General features: G+C 39.7%; 2 protein-coding genes across 2 annotated transcripts; one reads left to right on the top strand and one right to left on the bottom strand.

Annotated features, from left to right (window-relative positions):
- Window positions 1-995: 995 nt before the first annotated feature.
- myl9b (myosin, light chain 9b, regulatory) lies at window positions 996-7864 on the bottom strand. The gene is made up of 4 exons (XM_085353147.1): window positions 7777-7864; window positions 4373-4576; window positions 1975-2136; window positions 996-1877 (listed from the first exon to the last, which is right to left on the bottom strand). The coding sequence occupies exons 2-4, from the start codon at window positions 4554-4556 to the stop codon at window positions 1702-1704; spliced, it is 522 nt and encodes a 173-aa protein (XP_085209273.1). The 5' UTR covers window positions 4557-4576; window positions 7777-7864; the 3' UTR covers window positions 996-1701.
- A 2039-nt stretch (window positions 7865-9903) lies between these two features.
- Window positions 9904-21592, top strand: LOC146631841 (phosphatidate phosphatase LPIN2). Its single transcript, XM_085353939.1, has 20 exons — window positions 9904-10103; window positions 13954-14154; window positions 14248-14343; window positions 14435-14676; window positions 15399-15506; window positions 15631-15739; window positions 15849-16605; window positions 16709-16802; window positions 16980-17167; window positions 17252-17345; window positions 17460-17529; window positions 17671-17763; window positions 17944-18002; window positions 18380-18530; window positions 18633-18781; window positions 18963-19049; window positions 19270-19422; window positions 19726-19840; window positions 20188-20291; window positions 21020-21592. Exons 2-20 carry the CDS (start codon window positions 13963-13965, stop codon window positions 21168-21170), a joined length of 3012 nt encoding a protein of 1003 aa, XP_085210065.1. The 5' UTR covers window positions 9904-10103; window positions 13954-13962; the 3' UTR covers window positions 21171-21592.
- The last annotated feature ends 597 nt before the right edge of the window (window positions 21593-22189 follow it).

Raw genomic sequence — 22189 nt, 5'->3', positions numbered from 1 at the left:
CCTCGATTTCTTCAAACATCTTGGCTAAAATTCAGAAATTTAAAAACCTTTGAAGCTGCTTTTAAAGGTTTAAATATCGAAGTTTCTAACTTGCAATCTGTCTATCATTGTGAGATGTTTCGTTTAAAAAAACAAACAAAAAAAACAGGAAGCATTCTTTTTTTACTTTTAGCAAATTACAAAATTTAAATGACAAAATATCTATTTGAAACAGCTTTCAAATAGCATGTTTATTTTAGCCCATCTACTACTGTGTGTGTGTGTGTGTGTGTACATGTACTCCCAGATATGTTTTTAATCTAAACGAGTAAAAATATGATTCTGTAGGGTTTATGGTGGCACTTGTCTTTATATACAGAGGCAAGAAGTTTTATTACAATTGGACCAATTTAATGGGACAAATTGATTTGCTGTTGAGGAAAATCTTTATTTTACTGTCCAGATGTTATAATAGCAACCCGACACCTAGATTTCTTCTGGTCTATGATATGAGATTTAAAAATTTAAGCAACTAGAAAGGGGTGGGGTGGGTGGGGGGGTTGCAACATACAACAGCTCATGCATATTTGTTTCTGTTCATATGCAAGTCATGTAAACATAGCTGGGATGTCATATTTCTCAAAATGAATCCAATGTTTCTTTCTGTCCTACCTCAAAGGCTCAGCCTAACAAGCAGAGAAAAAAAGTGTTACATTTTAATCAAATTTATTAAAAACTGGTCCATTCTCTTTAAACCCCTGATAAAGACACAAAACAACCAAAAACCATTCATGTCAGTAAATGTGTGTTAGTGAATATGTACTTATTTAGTTAACACTGCAACATGAAGTAGCTGTAAGTAAATATTTATTGGTTGCATTCCAGCTCAATTTAAGTATCTGGCAGTTATGTAAAGCACAATACTGTACTGCAGCTTTGTAGGAAAAAAAGCGCTGTCATGAAATGCTAGAAATGTTTGAATGCAGGCATGGTGCAATATTTTAAAAATACGCCGAACACACTCTCCACTCACTTTATTTGCCTGAGAAATTTCGAAACTGAATTCCTTCAACAACACAGACATACCCGATCCTTTAACAAATACACACAACCAGCTGACGGGAGGATGATCTCACTTTTGACTGCCATTCCTAGTGACCATTTCAACTACAGGAAATATTTGCACCACATTTGATTGTCTAAACCGAATAAAAATGATGAAAGGTCAGGTTTTTTTTTTTTCTTTAATCTGTTTTCATCATACAAGGATATATATTAGACAGAAAAGGAGACAAGTTGCGCAGGTGTGGTAGCTAACTGGCAGGAAGAGGTAAACATGGCTGGTATTGTATGAAGTACGTCAAATGGCCTCTGCACAAATACACAGATCTGCTTAATGCATCTCCAAAATCCAATCATGTTGTCTACAAAGGCCAGAAAAACTGCAGTCAATATGGATGAAGACAGGTGCAACATCTGGAATGATGTTTAAATGTAAAAAACAAAAAAGTGGATCTCAAATTACTTCAGACATGCCACCCTTGTTAAACATGTAGGTATTTAAATGTACAATAATTTATTTCTGCCATTTTATAAAAGATATACTTCAGTCCTACATGAATTCCTTTCAAATCTGCAAGATTGACAAAGACAGGAGCTACAGATGGATTTGTGGTGCAGCATGTGTGCAGGGGGGAGGCCAGAGGCAGTCATTTTCTCCCTCTACTCGTCATCCTTGTCTTTGGCGCCATGTTTGAGGATGCGGGTGAACTCTGCATAGTTGAAGTTGCCCTTCTTGTCGATGGGAGCCTCCCGAAATAGCTCGTCCACTTCTTCATCTGTGAAGCGGTCACCCATGGTGGTCAGCAGCTCTCTCAAATGGTCCTCGTGGATCACACCTTGGACGTGGAGAATTGAGAGGGGAGTTAATGATCCGAGCCCTGGCAGAGTGAAACGGGATTTGTGCGTGTGTGTACAAGATGCGTATTGACCCACCAGATCCCTCCTCATCAAAGCAGGCAAAGGCATTGCGGATGACATCCTCGGGGTCTGTTCCATTGAGCCTCTCTCCAAACATGGTAAGGAACATGGTGAAGTTAATGGGCCCTGGTGCTTCGCTCATCATCCCCTCCAGATATTCATCAGAAGGGTTCTTACCTGAGGAAGAATATCGTCACATGCATCCATCGCTCATCTAGGAATTAACATCTTGTTGTCTGATAATAAGAAATAATCGGCCCAAACCAGCAAGTGTGGATGAACATTTAAGTGTCACTTATAGTTAGTTTACCTGGAATCACAGGTCTTTGCTATTCTTGTTGTGGTCCTTACATACTCAACCCAAGATCCATTTTAATTGCACATTTTCCTGCTTTTGGTAATCCTGTTTTAATAAATATTTCAAGTATTCTTTCGTACTCTTATGTACAATTTGAAGTGGTAATGACTTCCACCTCAACACCCCTCTAAAAATCAACGTTTTCTGTATATTATTTGATTCAACTTTCAGCCATGTGAATCTCCTTTCTGTTGCAAATCCTATTTAACAAGTATATTGACTAAAATCGCAAAAGTGTCTTTAATATAGTCAGTGTTGGTCAAGTTACTTGAAAAAAGTAATCAGTAACTAATTACTGATTACTTCCCCAAACAAGTAATCCCGTTACTTTACTGATTACTTATTTTCAAAAGTAATTAATTACTTAGTTACTTTTTAAAAACACAATTTACAACCTGAATAGGTGATAAAGCGATAGATCTTTCAGCCCAATTCTACTTTTTCTACATAATCCATCATATAAAATGTAATCAAATGGAAAAGTCTCTTTTTAAAATTTAACGGGAGGTTGAGACCTACTACAGCCGGGAGGAACACCGCTTTCCCGGCACATCGTGCCTCAACCTCCTGGTCGGCTTCGAGCCGCCATCCGAAGAATGCGGCTAAAAGTTTTGCGAGATCTCGCAAAACTAACTCGGGATCTCGCAAAAGTCCGTCTTAATTTTTTTTCTCCCATGTCCCCTGCGGGGCTCCGTATTTAACTTCATGCATCAAGAAAACATTTAATTATATGCAACATTCTCTGACTTGAATAAATTAGTTTAACATTTAAATCTATTTTCTGCACATTCCGGCACATAAAATAAAATATTTTTTGTGTTTACACTCAGTCTTTCAAATAGATGCAAGTAAAACACAGCAGTAAATAAATAAAATCAAAGACTAGCGGTCCTTTTGCTCTATTTTCACCTGTAAAGCAGGACTGCGGTAGGCGGAGGTTTACCCTGGTGCAGGTGTGCCGCAGCGGTCAGTGGAAGAATCCGCGAGTTTCTCTGTGAGTTTCCCATTACTTCATAGCGCACTCGGTGCTTGCTTGGAAGTTTAGGGGTTGTTTTCGCTGTAAAAAGAAGTTTTCTTCCCACGCACGATGGACACTAATGTTTTTGTCACTTTTTATGGAATCAAACTCAAAGTAAGGTCAGTACTTCCACGCTTTAAACGCTGCAAGCTCATACTCTCTCCTGCACTTGATATTTGATCCATTGTTGATCTGCACACAGCTTACGTCACTGTCATGAGACATTCTCGCAAAAAGATTCACGGTTTTAGTAACGCAGTAACGCAGCGTTCCTACGGGAAAGTAACGGTAATCTAATTACCGTTTTTGCAATAGTAATCCCTTACTTTACTCGTTACTTGAAAAAAGTAATCGGATTACAGTAACGCGTTACTGCCCATCTCTGAATATAGTACAGTTGGCAACCTTGTCATACTTGCACTTCTTATTAAACTTAACAGAGTATGGACTGATCCCAGATTACCATGCATCTCATTTGCACTGGTTCTGTACTGCAGTGCAAAGTGTGCAGCTACTATTTGATTTCTTTTGACGAAGCACTGGACTCGATCACACTGCAGTAACCAAAACTGTGTCAGAACTAATGCATTTAGACCCAGTTTTAAGTATTTGATCTCTGTTACAGTTACTATGTTACACTTCATTTTGGGATTATTTAACATATTTATTTTTTAATTAAAAAGGCACATTTGACTAGCTAAAGCCTCAGTCTTATATCTTAATATATATGTATTAAAAGGGCTGTTCCAGTACTTTGGCGCTGAACTTCCACACACTTGGAAAACATTTTTCTGATTCCCTAATTTTTCACTCTCTTTCTGATCTCCCTGCCTAAACTTGGAAAACAGAAATAACCCTGACAACATCATCACCATCATCTCTGGCAATCACCAGAACTGCAGTTTTGCTAATCCTCCAGTTTTATAATGTGGAAAAAACAATGCCCTCAATTCCTAAGGGAAGTTCCTCTTACAAGTAAAATGTGACCTGTTTAGTAGTATATATTTTGTCACGTCTATAAATGTAACACTGTTTACCCAGAGAGGCCAACATGTCATGCAGATCTTCCTTGTCGATGAAACCATCTCTGTTCTGGTCGATCATGTTGAACGCCTCTTTAAACTCCTGAATCTGAGACTGATCAAACATAGCAAAGACATTGGAGGTGGCTCTCTGCGGGCGCTTCTTGGTGGTCTTTCCCTTGGCACGTTTGCTCGACATGGTGGCGTCTGGATCTGGACCTGTGCACATATTCGTAAATTAGATAAAAGCGTTGTAACCCCCAAAGACATTATACAAAGAGAGAGCAGTCTTTTTTTTTTCTTTTTTTTTTTCTTTTTTTTACAGCGAATGAATTGTGAATTAATGACACGCGGTAGTAACATCACCTTAGTTACCCAGCTCAAGATGTCGTACTTCTTTGGGACTCGACCACATTTATCTACTCTTTTCCTGCACAAACCTGCCTGTCCCTCTATTCTCCGCATCCTATTGCACGTTGGCTCCAACACAATCAAACAATTGAACACACTCACATGCGCAGACAAATGGAAAATCCCTGCAGACCCTGACACGAGTGGCAGGTTTAATTCTGGAAGGAGATTGAGTTAGCTGCTGCTTGTACTGTGAAGACATGTCATTTTCACACTCATCTCAGCACCTGACATTTAGCGAGACTGCGATTCCCTCTCTAGGGGAAGTGAGAGAAAGAAATTTACCAGCATGGGGGCAAGCTGAAAAAAAAGAAAGGAAAAGAAATGACAAACCAACCCCCACACACACCACCTAATGTACATAATGCCAATTCTCTTATGGTTTAATGATGATGTGGATAATGGTGTCAAACTCCACATAATGTGCCTATAATTTACATAATTTTTATATCCATCAAACCTTTTGGTGACTTGTGCCTTATAGATCAGACCATTGCCACCCTGGAAGAGACTGCTCCCATAAGATTAGACACGTTTCATCACAGGATGTGAAATACAAGAGTGAGTCAGTGACAGCTCATTGCTACTTGTGCAGCCTGAGAAAACAGACAGAATGTAGCATCGCGTCTTTTCTTCATCAGCGTCATGTGATTCTATTAGAGTGATTAGAACAATAGCAAGGGAGCATTTCTGTTTATTTTCAACTCTTCTGTTCTAGACATCATACTAGAATAAACTTCCCAAACACTGACTAATACATCTTGTGTCAAGAAATGCTACCTAACAATGATTACGAAAATAGAAAAGCAGTACAGTAACGGTCAATCAGCAACACACAGACACACTGTTTGTTCTTTCAGCATGTGCTGGTTCTCTATATCGGCTCTCAGTCATCAAAAATAAATAAATAAATAAATAAAAAAATACAGTAGGCTGTGCATATTTCCACAGCAGACAGCAAGTTTTGTTTAACTGCTCAGATAATATGAAAAGCTTTTTTTAGTTTCTCCTCACATGAATCTGTCGATAAGTTGGCCAAACTGCTTTAGCATTGGTTTAAATGTGTGTACTTAACAACTCTGTGCAGAAAAGGTGAACACAATTCAGTGTTTGTTTGGTTTTTTGTTTTTGAGACAAAATGAACTATAATCCCTTTATTTAATTGCATGCTTTAATGGCTACGTGCATTCTTCACTGCTCCATTTTCACAAAAGGTAATGCCTCTGTAACAGTGTCATCGTATTTAAAGGGCTGGGCTAGTCTTAAATTTCTGCGTCTCCTGTGCATTTTGCCAGCATGATTCATAAAAGGCTTCACCGAAAAGCATGTGAAGACAGGTTTGCCTATCTAACTGGTCCTTTATCTTTTTAAAACTAAATATAAAAAGGTTCTTCTTGTGTTGATTTCTATACAGATGAATGCACTGTGATAGAATTTGAATTTTTATTGCCAATGCAAATCAGGATGTCCGACCTAGGCTCTGCCCCAAGTTTCCAAATGGCTAACATTTACATAAAGACATAAAAATCCAGATATGGATCTGCATGCTTGGGTTCCCGCTAAAAATGGTACAGGAAGGGTGTTTATACAACTGTGTGCCAAGTGAAGCAGAGACACACACACTCTCATTCCCTCTTTCATCACAGACACGTGTTGGATTAATCCTTCCTTTCATTTGGCTACTGTTTGGCTGGTTCAGTCCCATTGTGTGCCAGAAAAATGAAGCAATCTGGAAGGTGTGCAATTGGCCCAAAGCCTTCCCATTCTCCATCTCTCAGTCGTTGAGGAAGCTGGAAACAAAACAGTGTATAGCTCTACTTGATGGTTTCAGGAACAGAGGAATTCCTCCGCCTGATTACAGCGTCTCCCTCCTGCCTAGATGGTAAAGTCCTCACACAACACAAAACGCTTGGATTATGCAGACACTTTGCTTAAGTCTCAAATGAAGTGGCTCAAGCGTAAACAGTCCAATGTGAGGTATGTAGTGGAAATTAGTTATCTGTATTGTGGAGTCTTGTTTGGCCTCACTGATAGAATTCTTGCAGTGTAATGAGAGAGGCTCACTGGTATGTATCTCTACATCGATATCGCTTTGAAATGAGATCCATGTAAACTTCTGACAGACTCTGTGAGAGTGAGATTATGTCATAGCTCACATTTTTAAGCTGCAATAAGACAGAACCTGGTTTCAAGTCCCTCTGTATCTGGTGCTGTAGCAACAGCTAAAAACTCCCGCATTCTCCACAGAGTGAATCAACAATGATTCATAAAGAAGCTGAAAAAACAAGTATTTTTGACAGCAACGTAAGCGTTTGGCTGACGTGCCTCAGCTCAGCTTGTGTTAACAATTGTATTTGTTCTCCGGCTGCCTCGGCTCCTCCATGGACCCTTTTATCCACCGAGGAGTGACAAAGCTTCTCTGTCCAACGAGGACAGACACCCACGCTCACACTCTGCTATCATCAAACATTCAGGCTGTCATCCCACAGCCTTACATCAGGTCGTGCAGGTCAATATTACTGAAGCGCAGACCAAGAGGCCAACGGTCAGGAATTCCAAAAGCAAACAGAGTGAAGAGAAATCTCATCGCCTATAAAAAGACATCATCAGAGGAGTGTGTGTGTGTGTGTAAGACAGTGTGAATGACACGGCTCTAAACGGGTCAGCTGCATTCAGAAATTCCCCTGTTTAATGTGCCTTGGTGATGACATGGAAGTAAGCACACATCCATACAGTTTATGCACAAATTCAGACTCTGAGATAAATAACATCTTCAAGTTTCTCCCTGTCTTTATCAAGGGATGAAAATTTCCTACTGCTCCTTCCTTGTTTCCCATTTCAGCAGCTCCCTGTAACTGTATCCTCACTTTCACCCTCGCCACTGACAGATGAGCATTGTACCCAAAAATCTACACATCAAATTCACTTGTGGCCCACCAAACAACAGCTCTAAAGCTATGTATTGTCTATTTGTTCAATCCAGGCTTAAAAACAGCTTTTATTCTCACCTTTCCTTCAAGTAGAAATGTTTGGGAGTACTTCAAACTCCTTTTGTCTGGCCCCGAAACAGCAGTGGGAAGAGAAGCAGGCACTGAAAAGTTTGCTCAAAGAGTCAGACTCCCAGTGGGTCCCTCCCCTTTCTATCCGAGCCAATGGAGAGACTGGCCTGTCCTGCACAAAGACATCCCAGGCCAGGCCATTTCTCCATACAAGGCAAAAGAATGCACAGGCTACAGCTTGCTACTGCCACAGACGCTGCTCGGGATGTTTGGGGGAAAAGGGAGAAATGACAGGAACTACGATAAGGCTGCCTTATTTAGAGAAAAGGGCCTAAACATTTAGAGGCTCTGCATGGTGGAGCGGTGGAAGCACAAGGAAAGAGAGTTGTGAGCAGTTGCAGAGCCGTTTGGGAAAGGAGTGTTTCTTTCGCAAGACCGTGGGTTTCCTTAAATAGGCAGTGTGGCTGGTCACCACAGAGGCCTGACTGCAAAAGAAACACCTTGAATGATGTCATTAAGGCAACGTCTGTTTTGTGGTCGCCTACCCATCCTGTCCATGAACAATGCTTGCTATGAAGACTAGTCTGACAACCCCTTTTCCTCACTTTTTGTCAGTTTCTATCAGGTTGTTGTCAGAGAAATATATTTTGTCTGTGTGTAACATCTTATTGTTTCTTGTTTGGTGTTGCATAATGCATTATATTTTTATGCTTTTTCGATTAATGTGGGTTTAACATTTCAAAGTTTTAAAGGATTGTTTGTCCTTTCAGTGTTGTTGCAGTGAAAATGAAGTTCTGTGATACAATCAGATTGGCTAATATAAAAGTAACAGCAGACAAAATATTAAGCACAACCAAACTTAAAATGAAGTAGAATAGCTCCATAAATTACAAAACAACTCAAACAAAATAGTTCAATAATCTATAAATTACACAAAATTAAAGGGCTCAGAAAACCAAAGTAAATTAAAGTAATAATCAAAATATAATACAATAGAATGCTATTTAAAAAGTGGAATATAATACAAAAAGGGGCTTAGTAGGGTAGTGCTACCAAGTGTTACTAAAATAACAATATTCTGCATTTACATGTATTATCTACTTTGGGGAATTTATCAACATAACATAATCTACTTTCATTTGTTTTTGTAATCTTTTAAGTTTTAATCTGTGTATATAAGGTATTAACTTCTGTATTTAGGATAAAAATTACAGACTGATCATTGTAAAGCTTGAAGATATGAATGATTTCAGGCAAAGTGAGGCAGGTTAATGAATCTCAGTGCAGGTCCATCGATGTCCTCTGCTGGACCAGTCTAGTCATGATCTCTGAAATGTTAAAAAGCCACGTATGAATGGTGTTGATTCACATTGTACATTTATGAAGATGTCAATAACAAACATTAAAGTTAATTAATTAATTGTAGTTTATCTTAAAATATAACTTTTGAAACAGTCATCTGTCCTTTTTCTTAGCTGCTTATCGGTAGAGGGTTGGAAATTATCCCCAGCATATGCTTAAAAATATGTATATCTATCTATATATATATATATATATAAACATATTACCGGCATAATCTTTTCAATCCTGTACTTTTCAGGTCCTTAACTTCAGGAAAGTAGCAGTTATGTGAACCTTAAGAGAAGTATTTAGGCTACATAGCTTTAGACCTTTTCCTGCAACTGCTCAGATGATTTATTATCACTAACTATATAAACGTAACATTTCATAATGGATTCGGGTCAAAATTTGTGCAGTTTCCAAGGCTTTGACACTTTGTGAGACTGATTTTCGAGTTTTTGTCAATCAATATCTAAAATCAACGTTTGCCATTAAGCAGCAAGATAACAAAAGACTATTTACAGATTCCATCGCTTTGATAAATTACTGTACATACAATAAATGTTCATTTATTATTACACTGACAACTGAAATCCCCAGTGAATACATCCAACGCTGATGCCTTTGTTTACTATTCAAAATTGGAGGCGGGTCATGGTTTCTTTTCCAGCTTTCTCATTGGCTGTTTGTTGGCTTGGGGTCGTGCATGCGCAGGCGCACTTGTGCAGGAAGAAGGATGGATGGATGGCTTGTCAATCTAAAAGGCAACACGAAGGGTAAGCTACTGCCTTTAAAACCTTACTTCTAAAGAAGTGAGAAGGAATGAAGCCTCTGTAATACACGTAGCTGTCAAAGAAGATGTCAAACAGCCAGTGGAGCAGAGTTATTTAGTGAGTTTGTAAAACTGTTTTGTGCTGTGAAACTGAGACACATCGCTTCACAAGATAAGTCCTGAAGATGGTTCAGCGCTAAATTCCCGGTCAAGTTAAGTGAAGGTGGGTGAAGTACTTCACAGTAAGGCTAAGAGTACGTGTAAGGTCCTTTTATTTTTAGCGCGTTTGAAGTGTGAGGAAACGTGTTTTCTCAATAGTTTGAGTGGCTATTGGCTGGACTGTACCAGACACCTTTGCGGAAGTTGTTTGACTTAGAGGTGTACCTCCATCTAACTAAATATATACACAAGTCAGTAATACAAACTTTAAAATCGTTTGTTGGTTTACAAAAGTAACTCGCGGTCGAAAGCATTCAACTATTTGCGTAATATGTTAATGTTCCCCGTGGGTGACTGATTTGAGCGAATCTCGGATGGTGCTAATATTATGCAATCATAAAATCTGACGTAATGGATCTTTCACAGCATTTTTTTATGAAACGCTGAATAGAAAAGATGACACGTGTTAGGCTAATGTGCGATAGGGTGAGGCAACTTCGATGTCTGCGCCTTAGAGGTAGCAAAGGTCAGTAAAAGCAAAAGAAAGAACAAACTGATGGAAAACTGATTAAATCATTTGTGAACGGGTGTGGTTTTGCAAGTGTGAGAATTTGTTGACTTTAAAGTAAGTAATCTGCATTTTTGGACTGATGGACAAACAAACTAAGACATTAAACTAACCATGGGGTTTTATGAACTGATGACAGTTTCTGTGAATGGAATCAGTGGTCGTGATGATAGATGACATTTACTTAAAGGTAAGTTATTCCTCAGTAATTAGGCATTAACGACAGTGATTCTTTGAAATATACAGTCTTTCACTTAAGGGATGAGTATAGGAAGCTTATGAATGAATAAGAAGCACTGTGAATTGCAGATCAGGTATTTGACCCATGTATAGCACCTTTAACCTTTTTCCTCACTATGTGATGGCAGTTTCAGTTTTGAGATATTAACTTGTACAAAACCTACCCTCCAGAAAACAAAATGTGCAAAGATGGGCGTAGCACATATTAGAACACATTCTCATACGGTGGAGAGTCATCTTTTTTCCCTTAGGCCTACCTCTTTCCCTCCATAGGGAGAACAGGCAGGGTTTTCCATTCAGATTTGCAAGTCGTTTGCTTGAGTTCTTCCAAAGTGAGCTAGGATTGTGAAGGGCTTTCCAGTGCTGTCAGAGCATGGCTGCTGGAGAGTGCCCTCATCTCTGATGGGCCAGAGAGCTGTGGTCATTCCCAGAAACTGTGTGGCCGAGCAGTTCACGCGCGTGAGCGGTTTTATGCCACGCGTCTGTGAATAGCCTGTCCGACCCTTTTAGAAAGTGCTGGTCTGGCTGTCATGTGCACAGCTAGTGGGGAAGTATGAATTCAGTGTGTGTGTTTTAGTGTGCGCTTGTGAAAATTGTATAAGATAGAGGAAGCAATAGTGTGAGTGAATATACTGGGACTCTCTCACAGATTGCCATATTTTTGCTTTCAACTTCAGAACTGAGAGGACTTGATTGCTGTCATCGCTGATGATTAGTGGTAGAAGCGGAGGTTCTGATTCCACTTAGCTAGTTCTAATCGACTGTTCACACTTTTGTAGCTGCACAGTTAAAATAATGTAGCCTGACAAATGTGGGGCGGTTAGCGACCTCAAGAGAAAGGCGAGCACTCTGGGGGATCATAGCTGACAGGTTGCTCAGGTGGACATGGAGGTAAAGTGTCTTAACAAAGTTTCTTAGTTTCTGCTGTTGGAAAAGTGATTCTTGCGGTGCCGTATGGCAGACAGGAGATCCGGGAAACACAGCCTGGTGTTGAGGGGCCGTCTGCATCCTTCTCTGTGGGTAAGACATGAGATTAGCATAATGTGAAATTTAGATGGGTAATAGACAGGTGTAGCGGTTTGCTACATGATAAATAGGTGTTCTGTTGATTTTTTTGTCTGTTATTTTTTCGCTTCTTAGTGTTAAAATCATAGAAAAAGTCTGTTTGGGGGGATTTTTGATAATATTATGGATGGATCCTCACACATCTCGACCATTTCTCTTACTTTAAGTTAACATTTAAAGCATCACAAGCTGTATTAACTTAGATAACTCTAGGCATTTTCTTTAGTTTTTTTTCCCCAAGTGCGACTTTTGCCCTTTGTTTTATTACGTTATTACTTTGCCACAGAATCAAATACGGCACTTCAGGGATTACCTATTAAAACGAGGGGGAAAAAGACGTCAACAGGCTTTGATGTCTTTCTTTGAAGATGTACTGTATTAACATCACTAGGGCTTGTAAGACCAATTCAGGTAGAAGTCCTGTTTACAGATCCCACAGAAGCCAATTTCCCAAAACAGCGATGTTGATGGAGGCAGAAACGAAGTCAGAGCTGTTTAAGTAGATCTTGACAAAGTTTGGATTCCTTTCCTGTTGTTTTCAAATATGTTAGAACCTGTTAAATCACGTATAATGGGTTTTTACTTGTGACCATCATGACTACACATAGAAATGTTACCGTGATATTTGCTTACAGTCATGATAAAAAGAAAGTAAACCCTCTTTCAGTTCTAAGGTTTGGGAAATATATAAGTCTTTATTGGGGCTTAAAATGAGGTAAATACATCCTCAGATAAACAACAACAAAACATAAAATATAACACAGTGTCATTATTTATTCAGCAGTGCAGAAGCAGTGTGTGTAAAGCTACGTATGCACCATGATCCAGTAGCTTACTGAACCCTGTTTAGTACCAGTGACTTGAAGTAATCATTTTCTGTTCTTTATCAGTTTCTCGCATCATTGTGAAAAGGTTTTGGCCCTCTCCTCTTTACAGCAATAATTTCGCTCTCCTAAGCATCAGGTTGAGTTCTGTGCTTTGACTGCACCATTGATTCTTTTCATTTTGTTGTAGATTTCTTGGTGAGCTCGGGCTCATTTGACATGGGAATATATTGGTACACAGAGGAGTTCATGGTCATCCAAATCCAAGTGTCCAAATCCTGTTTGCAAGGAAAGCCCAAAATCAGTTGACAGTTGGTGTCAGGGTGTCTGTGCTGATATGCTATGTTTGGTTTTCACCAAACATGGTGCTGTGCATTATAGGCAAACATCTCCACTTTGGTCTAATCTGTCCAAAGGACATTGTTCCAGAAGCTTTGTCACTTGTTCAGATACAACTTTGCAAACATAATTTGTGCTGCCATGTTTGTTTTTGCCTAGAAGAGGCTTTCTTCTTGCAACCCTTCCAAACAACTCATACTTGTTTAGTCTTTTTCTAACTGTACTGTCATGAATCTTAATATTTAACATGCTAACAGAGCCCTGCAGAGTCCGAAATGAAAGTGGCGAAAATGAAAATGAAGCTATTGGTTTTTTTTTTAGTTTCTCTGATCATTGCATGATCTGACCTTTGGGGGGATTTCCTTGGATGCCCACTTCTGGCAAGACTGGCAACTCTCTTTGTTTTCCACTTGTGAATAATCTTTCACACTGAAGAATGATGGAATAGGAATTGTTTGGAAGTGTCCTTTTAACCCATCTCAGACGGTCGCTTCTCTAAAATCAGTCTTCGCTCCTTGGCATTTCTTGGCAAACTTTACCCAGTTAATTACGACAGTTAACTTACATTTAACTACGTGTTTTTTATCAGCTAGCAATGTAACATATGTGCATATGGATGATATATTACAGGTTGAATATGAATTTTATCTTTGTCATTTAATTATTTTAATGCCTATAGGACGTATGACTGTACTGGCTTTTGCCTGCTATACTTGCTGCTGAAAATGTTAAACAAAACAAGAATTAAGGGTCAAAGTGCAGACCACAGACAATTCAAATTGCAGAGTCGACACTTTTTTATTTATTTTTTTGGTGTGATGTGACACATGGTCTCCCTGGTTCTCACGTCTTCCTTTTTGTTTTTTCCTTTTTGTTAGTCCCAAACCATGAATATTGTGAACCAGCTAGCAGAGACGGTGTTTGTGACGGTAAAGGAGCTGTACCGCGGCCTCAACCCCGCCACCCTCACAGGAGGGATTGATGTCGTCGTAGTGCGACAGCCCGATGGGTCTTTCCAGTGTTCCCCATTTCACGTCCGCTTCGGCAAGCTCGGCGTGCTGCGCTCCAAGGAGAAAATTGTTAGTGTTTTGGAATATTTGTGTCATTTCAATTTCAGCATGATTGACTTCCTGTTGTCCCTGTGATGAGCCCGTTGTTTACTGTGACTATAGGTGGACATTGAGATAAATGGAGAATCTGTGGATCTGCACATGAAGCTGGGTGACAATGGAGAAGCTTTTTTTGTGGAGGAAAATGAAAATATGGAGGTGACCGCCAAATTATGTTTTTTTTTTTTATGTTTGCTGTCTTTTATATTCATTTTAAGTTTATTTGATTGTTTATTTATTTCTGTCTCAGGTGCCAGCCCATCTGTGCACCTCGCCAATACCTCTTGAGGTCCTAGATGAAATGGAGGAGACCACTGAGGGCTCCTCCTTAACCGGGTCCTGTTCCCGCAAGAAGAAACGGCGGCGGAAACGCATGCGCTCCGAATCTCACCTCAAAGAAGAGGTCAGCTCCTCATCGGATGAGAGAGAAAGTGATCATGCTCAACAAAACTGTACTCCTTCAGAGGAGCTTGCCACAAAATTGCAACTCAGGTAAGTCATCAGAAAAAAATAAAATAAAATGTGGTATATCTTTCAGAAGAATTCACTCTTTAAGATGCCTTTTTTTGTAAATATAAATTTGAGTCTGTTAGAACTTATGGTTATGGCTTATAAAGGTTAATCCTTGAGATTCTTTTGGTAAAGAGACTTCTCCAACTTCAGCTGAAAGATGACTCATATTAGCTTAAATGTTAATTTACTGTTTGAGGCAAAATCACTGTTGAACACTTCTCTTCTCTATGGATTCATTCTGCATCTGGTAGTTTCTATTTTGTCTCTCGAAACAGGTTAAAAAAATGCAATTATTCATTGTGTAGCAAGTTTCTAATCGTGGGTTTAAGACGGCATGCTTGAAGGAGGTTTTATTGTTGCTTGACATTAGCATGTTTTGTTAAACCTGATATGGAATTTAAACGTGTCATCCATCTTTAAACATTGTGTGCAGGACCAAACCTGCCAGAACAAAATAATGAGCACAAAGCAGCTGGAAACTCCATAGAGCTGCGATGATGAATTTCAGTAGAACTGTCAATGCAAGCGGCCCGAGGGAGTAATGTAGCCCAATATTTGTCTAAAACAACAGTGGAGCTGTAATGATGGTTTAAGATGAAACAGTATTTTATGTTAAGTGTGTGTGTGTGTGTGTGTGTGTGTGTGTGTGTGTGTGTGTGTGTGTGTGTGTGTGTGTGTGTGTGTGTGTGTGTGTTTTCAAGTAAATCGGTGTACTATTCATTGTCTGAGGAGGCAAATGAGGATCCTGGGGCCACCCAGACCAGAGAGACTCATCCACATTCAGATGGAGAGCAGTCACCTTCAGAAAAGTGAGACAAGTCTATTAACTTACTAATCATATTCATTTGTTTGCATCAGTGGCTTGTTATATCATCACTTTTTTCTGTCTCTGCAATTATGATCCTTCTCCTCTGTCTTTGTACTTTGCTGCAGTGTGTTCTTCAGTCGCTCGTCTTCTCCTAAGAGCGACTCTGAACTCATGGTTAAAACTCAAGAGTCAGCTGGTCCTCAGATGCAGTGGAACTGGGGAGGCTTTCCCACGGTAGGGCAACATATGCTTACACATGCAAAAGTGTACTATCTTCTGCGTACCTGTGTTGTCATTACTGACTGCCTGTGTCATATTTCTTATCCTGCTCTCCCTCTCGTAGCTGTGTCAACCAGAGAAGACGGCTGTGGATTCACAGGGTGGTTCTTCTTCCGACAATTTTCATTTCCGCGCCATTAAAAGACAAGACTCCTTTGACATGAGCTACGATCCTGTGATTAGCTGTGGGACTGTGGGCAGGGTCACTGTGGTGAAACCGCAACCTCTGACTCACGCGCTCGATTTAGACGGACGCAACAAGCAAACCATTGCTTTATCCAAAGAAAACACTCACATTTCCATGTCTGCCTCCAGTGACGTCTTCAAGTCTTGTGCCTTATCGATGGATATGCCTCATGCTTCTGAGGCTGCAATGGAACAGGAGCCCAACAGAGACTTGTCTTCTAATTCAGTCAGTAAATGCACCGATTCCCTTACTAACAAAGGTAGCACACTGACTGTTGTTAGCCCAGTTAGCCCTGAAAATGAAAGTAGTGTGGTCAAAGCGGCCACACCAAGCAATGCACAAAAACAACTCATTAAAGACCACACGGACCTAGAAACAAGTCCAAGTAATCCAAAATCCTCTAATGCACAACATCAGGGAGCGTTACCTGACCAAAGTGAGCAGAGTTACAGCAGTAGCCCTCCTGTGAATGAGGGTGACAGTGGAATCGATCCTTTCTCTGAGGGAGGGGAAGAGAACGGTGAACCCAGAGGGAGTGAGGGGTCAGCAGGAGCGACAGATACTGGGGTCAGCCTGCCCGCTGCAGAGGCATCGGCAGCATCTTCTAAAGCAGAGCAACAGGATAAGATAAAAGGTGAAGCCTTTCTTTAAGCATTCCTGCTGTTTTAGGTATTACTCCATCCTCATTTTGTACTCAGTCTACAGTGTATCAGTGTTAATGTATCAACTGGTCACAGGTAAACGTAATCACCACCTAGGACCAACAGATATTTACCTGGATGATCTGACCACGCTGGACCCGGAGGTGGCCGCACGTTATTTCCCCAAAAGGTGAGATGTCACATTAAGGTTACTTAGTTATTTTAACTGAGCTCGCTGTTCCAATCTTCATCATTGAAAATGATAAACTAATGTTTGAAATTGAAAGAACATACAATCATCCAGCAGTTGTGCTCGAGTATTGATTAGGTGTAGTTAAATTACCTAAAATCCCTGTGTTTCCTGAAGTGAGGGAGAGGGAGCGTTTCAGAACGGGGCAGAGCAGGGCTCCCGTTCAGGAAGCCAGTCGCCTCAGTCAGTGGGTAGTGGGGCAATGGACAGTGGCACCGAGTATCTGTCAGATAACACCTCCTACAACATGGACGTCAGCATGTCCCTTTGCGGACGAGAAGGCAACACCAGCAAGATCACGAAAGGTGAGTGTGGTTAAACTGCTGCTGATGCCTGCAGAGTGTCTGCCGCTGAAGTTAAAGTATTTCCTGCATTCCTTCTTACTTCAGAAAAGTTTATGGAGCACCTTGTGACATATCAGGATTTTGCCAAGAATCCAGGAATCATTGAGGATCCAAGTCTTGTCATCTGCATAAACTCCAAGTATGATTCTAAAAAGTATATAATAATGTATTTCTAAAGTCACCACTATGTTATTACTCCAACAGGTTTATATCCATGACTCTTCATCAGCTGTTTTTCTTTCTTTTCTCACAGCTATTACAACTGGGCAGTGGCTGCTCCAATGGTTTTGTCAATGATGTCCTTTCAGAAAAACCTACCAAAGGTATTTTATTGTATTAAAACTAAACCACAAAAATGTTACCTAAAGAAGCTTCCTTTATATTCTGGTACAATTTTTATATTTTATTTATAAAAAGATAATCACAACAGGGGGAATATATTTGTTGTCTTTTTTCCCCCATAGAGTACAATAGAGCGACTGGTGAAAGACAAGATGCCCAAAAAATCTGGACGCTGGTGGTTTTCCTGGAGAAGGAGAGACATGGACAGCAGCCAGGTAGATGCTCAGGAACTCATCACAGTCGTTATTTATTAGGTTTTGACAGTGTACCCAGAAGAAAACACACTGGACCTGCAGAAATTAAACATAATATCTTGTGAGGACGCAGCCTTTTCAGCCAACATCAGCTCGGATAAAATGATGCCAATGTTGGTTGGTTTGTTTTGTTTTTCCCAGCAGAAAAACTCAAAGGAGGAGCGAGAGGAGCCACTGGCAAGTGTTTCTTCCACAGTAAAGTAAGACACCTTTAATTACAGTAACTATCATTGTTGCAAAAATATCTTCCAGAGTTGTCTTTGTTGTGCTAGGCATAAAAAATGTTTTTGTCTTCTGTGGCCTTCTCTTTCTAGTATCAGATTTTATTCTCAAGTCACAAATTTTAAAAGAACTATCTATAAACTGTAGCAACAAGACGAGTGCTTTTTCTTTGTGTTGTTAAATGTTAAATGTGGCTGACAGCTATCCAAAGCTTCAGTACATGTTCTCTAGTTTTTAACATTTTTATAGACTCAAAGCAGTCAAAGGGTCGTTGTCTGTAAAACAGCCTCCAACTCTTCGCAAACAGTCCATTGCCAAACAAATTAGACACGAAATTTTAATATTGTTTCTTCAGAGCGACATTGGATGATGTGGACAGTGATGAGGCAGCGGGCCTTGGACGAACAGCTGTCATTTCTTCCAGTCTTTCAACAGAAACCCTCAACACGGCTCAGTCTATCAGCCAGATGTACCGCAAATCATTACGTCTGACGTCTAAACAAATAGTAGGAGATAAATTTGCACAAATGTTCATGCACCTCGATAAATTCTTATGTATCACAATCAGTTTATGTTAGGATGTATTTAACTGTCCTCCCCATACCCAGGAGCATTTAAACTTGCATGAAGGAGCTAACAAGGTGGTGTTCAGTGTGACCACACAATACCAGGGCACCTGTCGCTGTGAGGCTGCTATCTACCTGTGGAACTGGGACGATCGTGTGATCATATCTGACATAGACGGCACCATCACCAAGTAAGAACAAACACGATTTCATGCAAAATTATAGTGTCTTAGATTAACAAACAGCTATGGGCACAAATTAATATACACTATTCCCCAGAAAGATTTACAGCAGACTCCATCTGTCTGTTTTTCTTTTTTTAATCAGCCTCATTCTTTTGCATTTTGAGTCTTCTCTTTTGGTCTCCTGCAGGTCTGACGCTCTCGGTCATATCCTACCTCAGTTTGGAAAAGACTGGACGCACAAAGGCATCGCCAAACTCTATCACAAAATACACAAGTATGTTAAATTGAATATTATGATATTTAATATCGTACCTGTAGTTTAAACATTACAGAAACGTACAAAAATAATTTTGGAGATTACCAATAAGGTTAATATAGGGCAGCTGTGACATGAACCTTACATTGCCTTGTAGTCTAATACATTTTTAACCACTGTAGATAAATTGTTCCCACATTCAAGTGAAAAATTAATATCACTGTCGCTTTCTTTGCAGAAATGGCTACAAGTTCCTGTATTGTTCAGCACGAGCTATAGGTATGGCTGCTATTACCAAAGACTATCTGCAGTGGGTCAATGACAAAGGTACCGTCCTGCCCAAGGGCCCCGTACTGCTGGCTCCCAGCAGCCTTTTTTCAGCACTGCACAGGTACCACATATTCGTACTGAACTGTTAAACAGAAAAGAGATGTAGCATGAAGCTGTTTAAAAATGAAAATAAAATTGTATTTTAATGTACTGCTGACCCCTAGTGGCCAAATTGCCAATGCTCAGCTATTGCCAAAGACAAAAAATGTACGAAAGGGACAATCAGTTGAACAGATGTGTATTTTAACTCATTCACTGCCATTGACGTCTATAGCCGTCAATGGCAGTGAATGAGTCAATGGGTTTAACTCATTCACTGCCAATGGCTGGCAGTGAATGAGTTAACTGTAAACCATGTGTGCAGAGAGGTGATTGAGAAGAAGCCGGAGGTCTTTAAAGTCGCCTGCCTCGGTGACATCAGGGACTTGTTCAGCCCACACAGACAGCCTTTCTACGCAGCTTTCGGCAACAGGACTAATGTAAGCAATGCTACGGGGCTGCTTTTACCACAGCTGTGCATCGAACCATCAAGTGTATTTGAAGTTTTCCATTTATTTGAAGTTTCCCAGGTATTAAGCTGTTTGTCTGGCAGTTATTTTAACCCCTGGCACAAGACTGTGTTTATATATCATTGCAACACATGTAGAGTTAAATTATGAGAAATATAGTAATAAAGTGTTGCTTGTGGAAATGAATAAAACATTGGATAATGATTTATAATTATTGATTTGTGCTCCAATGGCACAGTTTGGGGCACATAAATGCTGCAGAGGTTAAGAGAAGATTAACCTTAAACTCCTGTCTGTTGCTGCCTGGACTTTTACAGGATGCATATGCCTATAAGCAGGTTGGAGTGCCTGAAACCAGGATATTTACCGTCAACCCAAAAGGAGAGCTCATCCAGGAGAAGACTAAAGGCAACAAGTCTTCGTAAGTATGCAGGAGACAAGTGATGGGAAATTACATTGCTGAAAAGCAATACTGTTTTCTTTTTAAAAGGGAAACAAAATGTGTAGATATAGGACACTTTACACATGTTTTATTAGACCATACAAATCAAGCAATAGTTAAAAAGCATAGTTTATGCTCTTTAGGGGATGAGGAGCTTAAACTAAAAAGAACAAGGCTAAAAATACAAAAAATACAGGCTAAAAAGTAAATAAAACCAAACATCTGTGTATAGCAGTGATCTGGGTTTGTTGTTATAACCCATCTGTGGATTGATGTCCAGTGGTTAAAAATCCTTTGGCATTTCTTAAATTATTTTTCAATTTTTTTGCTCTTTCGGTGTGATAGTTTTCTCAGTACATACTCTCTTCTTCCATGGACTGCTTAAGAACTAGAGTTATGATGCATCTGATGATATTTCTCTGGCTTATGACAAGGAGTACACATCTGATTTTACATTACAGCTGATTTTAAGCACTCTTGTTTAAAAAAAAAAGAAATATCAACAATTTAAGATGTTATATATTTTTTTTTAAACCTATAATTGAAGTTTAAATGACTAACACGATAATTCTCCACGCAGGAGCACAGCTTTCAGAACATGCCTGTAATCTTTAATGTGGACATTTTTTTTTTAGACCCCTCACCTTCCATATATAAATATTAATGGTGTTCTCATTTGTGTTTTTATAATCCTTCATGTTTTGCAGGTATAGCCACCTCAGTGAGTTGGTGGAGCATTTCTTCCCTTTGCTTTCTGCTGAGGGCAGAACATCCTCTGTTCTTGACTGTCCTGACTACAGTAGTTTTTCCTATTGGAAGGAGCCTCTACCAGAGCTGGACCTGGATGCACTACTGTAGACACGCAGTGCCAAACCCGCACACAAAACATACACAAGCTAAGGCAAGCACATATATTCCCAGGTTTTTCCCGGCTTGAGTGACTGTTGCCTTTGTTAACTGGAGTGCCTGTGTATGAGCCACTGAATAAACTGAAACATAAAGAGACCGCTCTCTCTTCTTCTGCTGCACTCAAAGGCGGAGCCCAATCAATGCACTGCTGACTGTGTCTGTTATATTTTGCTGTTTGTGTATTATACTACAATCAATATGCCACAACAGGAAAACATATGCCTTGAACTGTTTTGAACTTGTTGTTACTGTGTACCAGTGTTACAGCAGCACAAAAATATAATATTTAGCTATTGGCCCAACAACTCAGACATCAGCTATGAACCTGTACAGATATAAAACTGAACTTTATTAGATGTGTGATGCCTAAACCCTCCAAAACATTAAATTAAATGTGTTGTCCTTTATTCTAAGAAGATTGTAGAGAATTTATGACTGTGTGCTGCTGAAAATGTCTTATGGATTTGAGTGTTTGGGTGTAGATTGCAGCTACATGTGCTCAGAAACCAAATATATATTCAACACATGTTTAAAATGCTTTACTTTAGAGGTGGTTTCCATTCATTTGGATGTAGCTCGTGAGGTATTGCCTGATCTGCAGTGACTGTTAATGGAGTGTTTTTAAGTTAAAGTTGACACGGGTGAATGCAAACCCCCTTGAATGGAAAGCTGTAATAGAATACTACCACTTTGTCAAGTCTAAATATAAAGTAAGCAAGCAGATTACAGTTTGTACACTACATGAGTGAGAGTGCCTCAGACCTACAGCGAATTACATTTCAGTTGAGCAGGCAGCTGTTCCACTTTGTGATGACACTGTTGTGTTTATTTTTTTGTATTTTCTTGCACATCTTTTGTCCTCAAACTGTGTGGCAATGCATTGAAGCTGAGGATACGGCTGTTACTGTTTAGACCAAGTATGCAGAAATACGCATGTCGTCATTTGTTTTTAATGATATGCTTGACTT

This window comes from Diplotaxodon limnothrissa, linkage group LG5, assembly GCF_057381915.1.
Source record: "Diplotaxodon limnothrissa isolate DT_005_m linkage group LG5, D_limnothrissa_male_GT1.1, whole genome shotgun sequence".
NCBI classification, from domain to species: Eukaryota; Metazoa; Chordata; class Actinopteri; order Cichliformes; family Cichlidae; genus Diplotaxodon; species Diplotaxodon limnothrissa.
The sequence above is the reverse complement of the archived record's forward strand: the minus strand, read 5'-3'. Positions and strand labels throughout refer to the sequence as shown.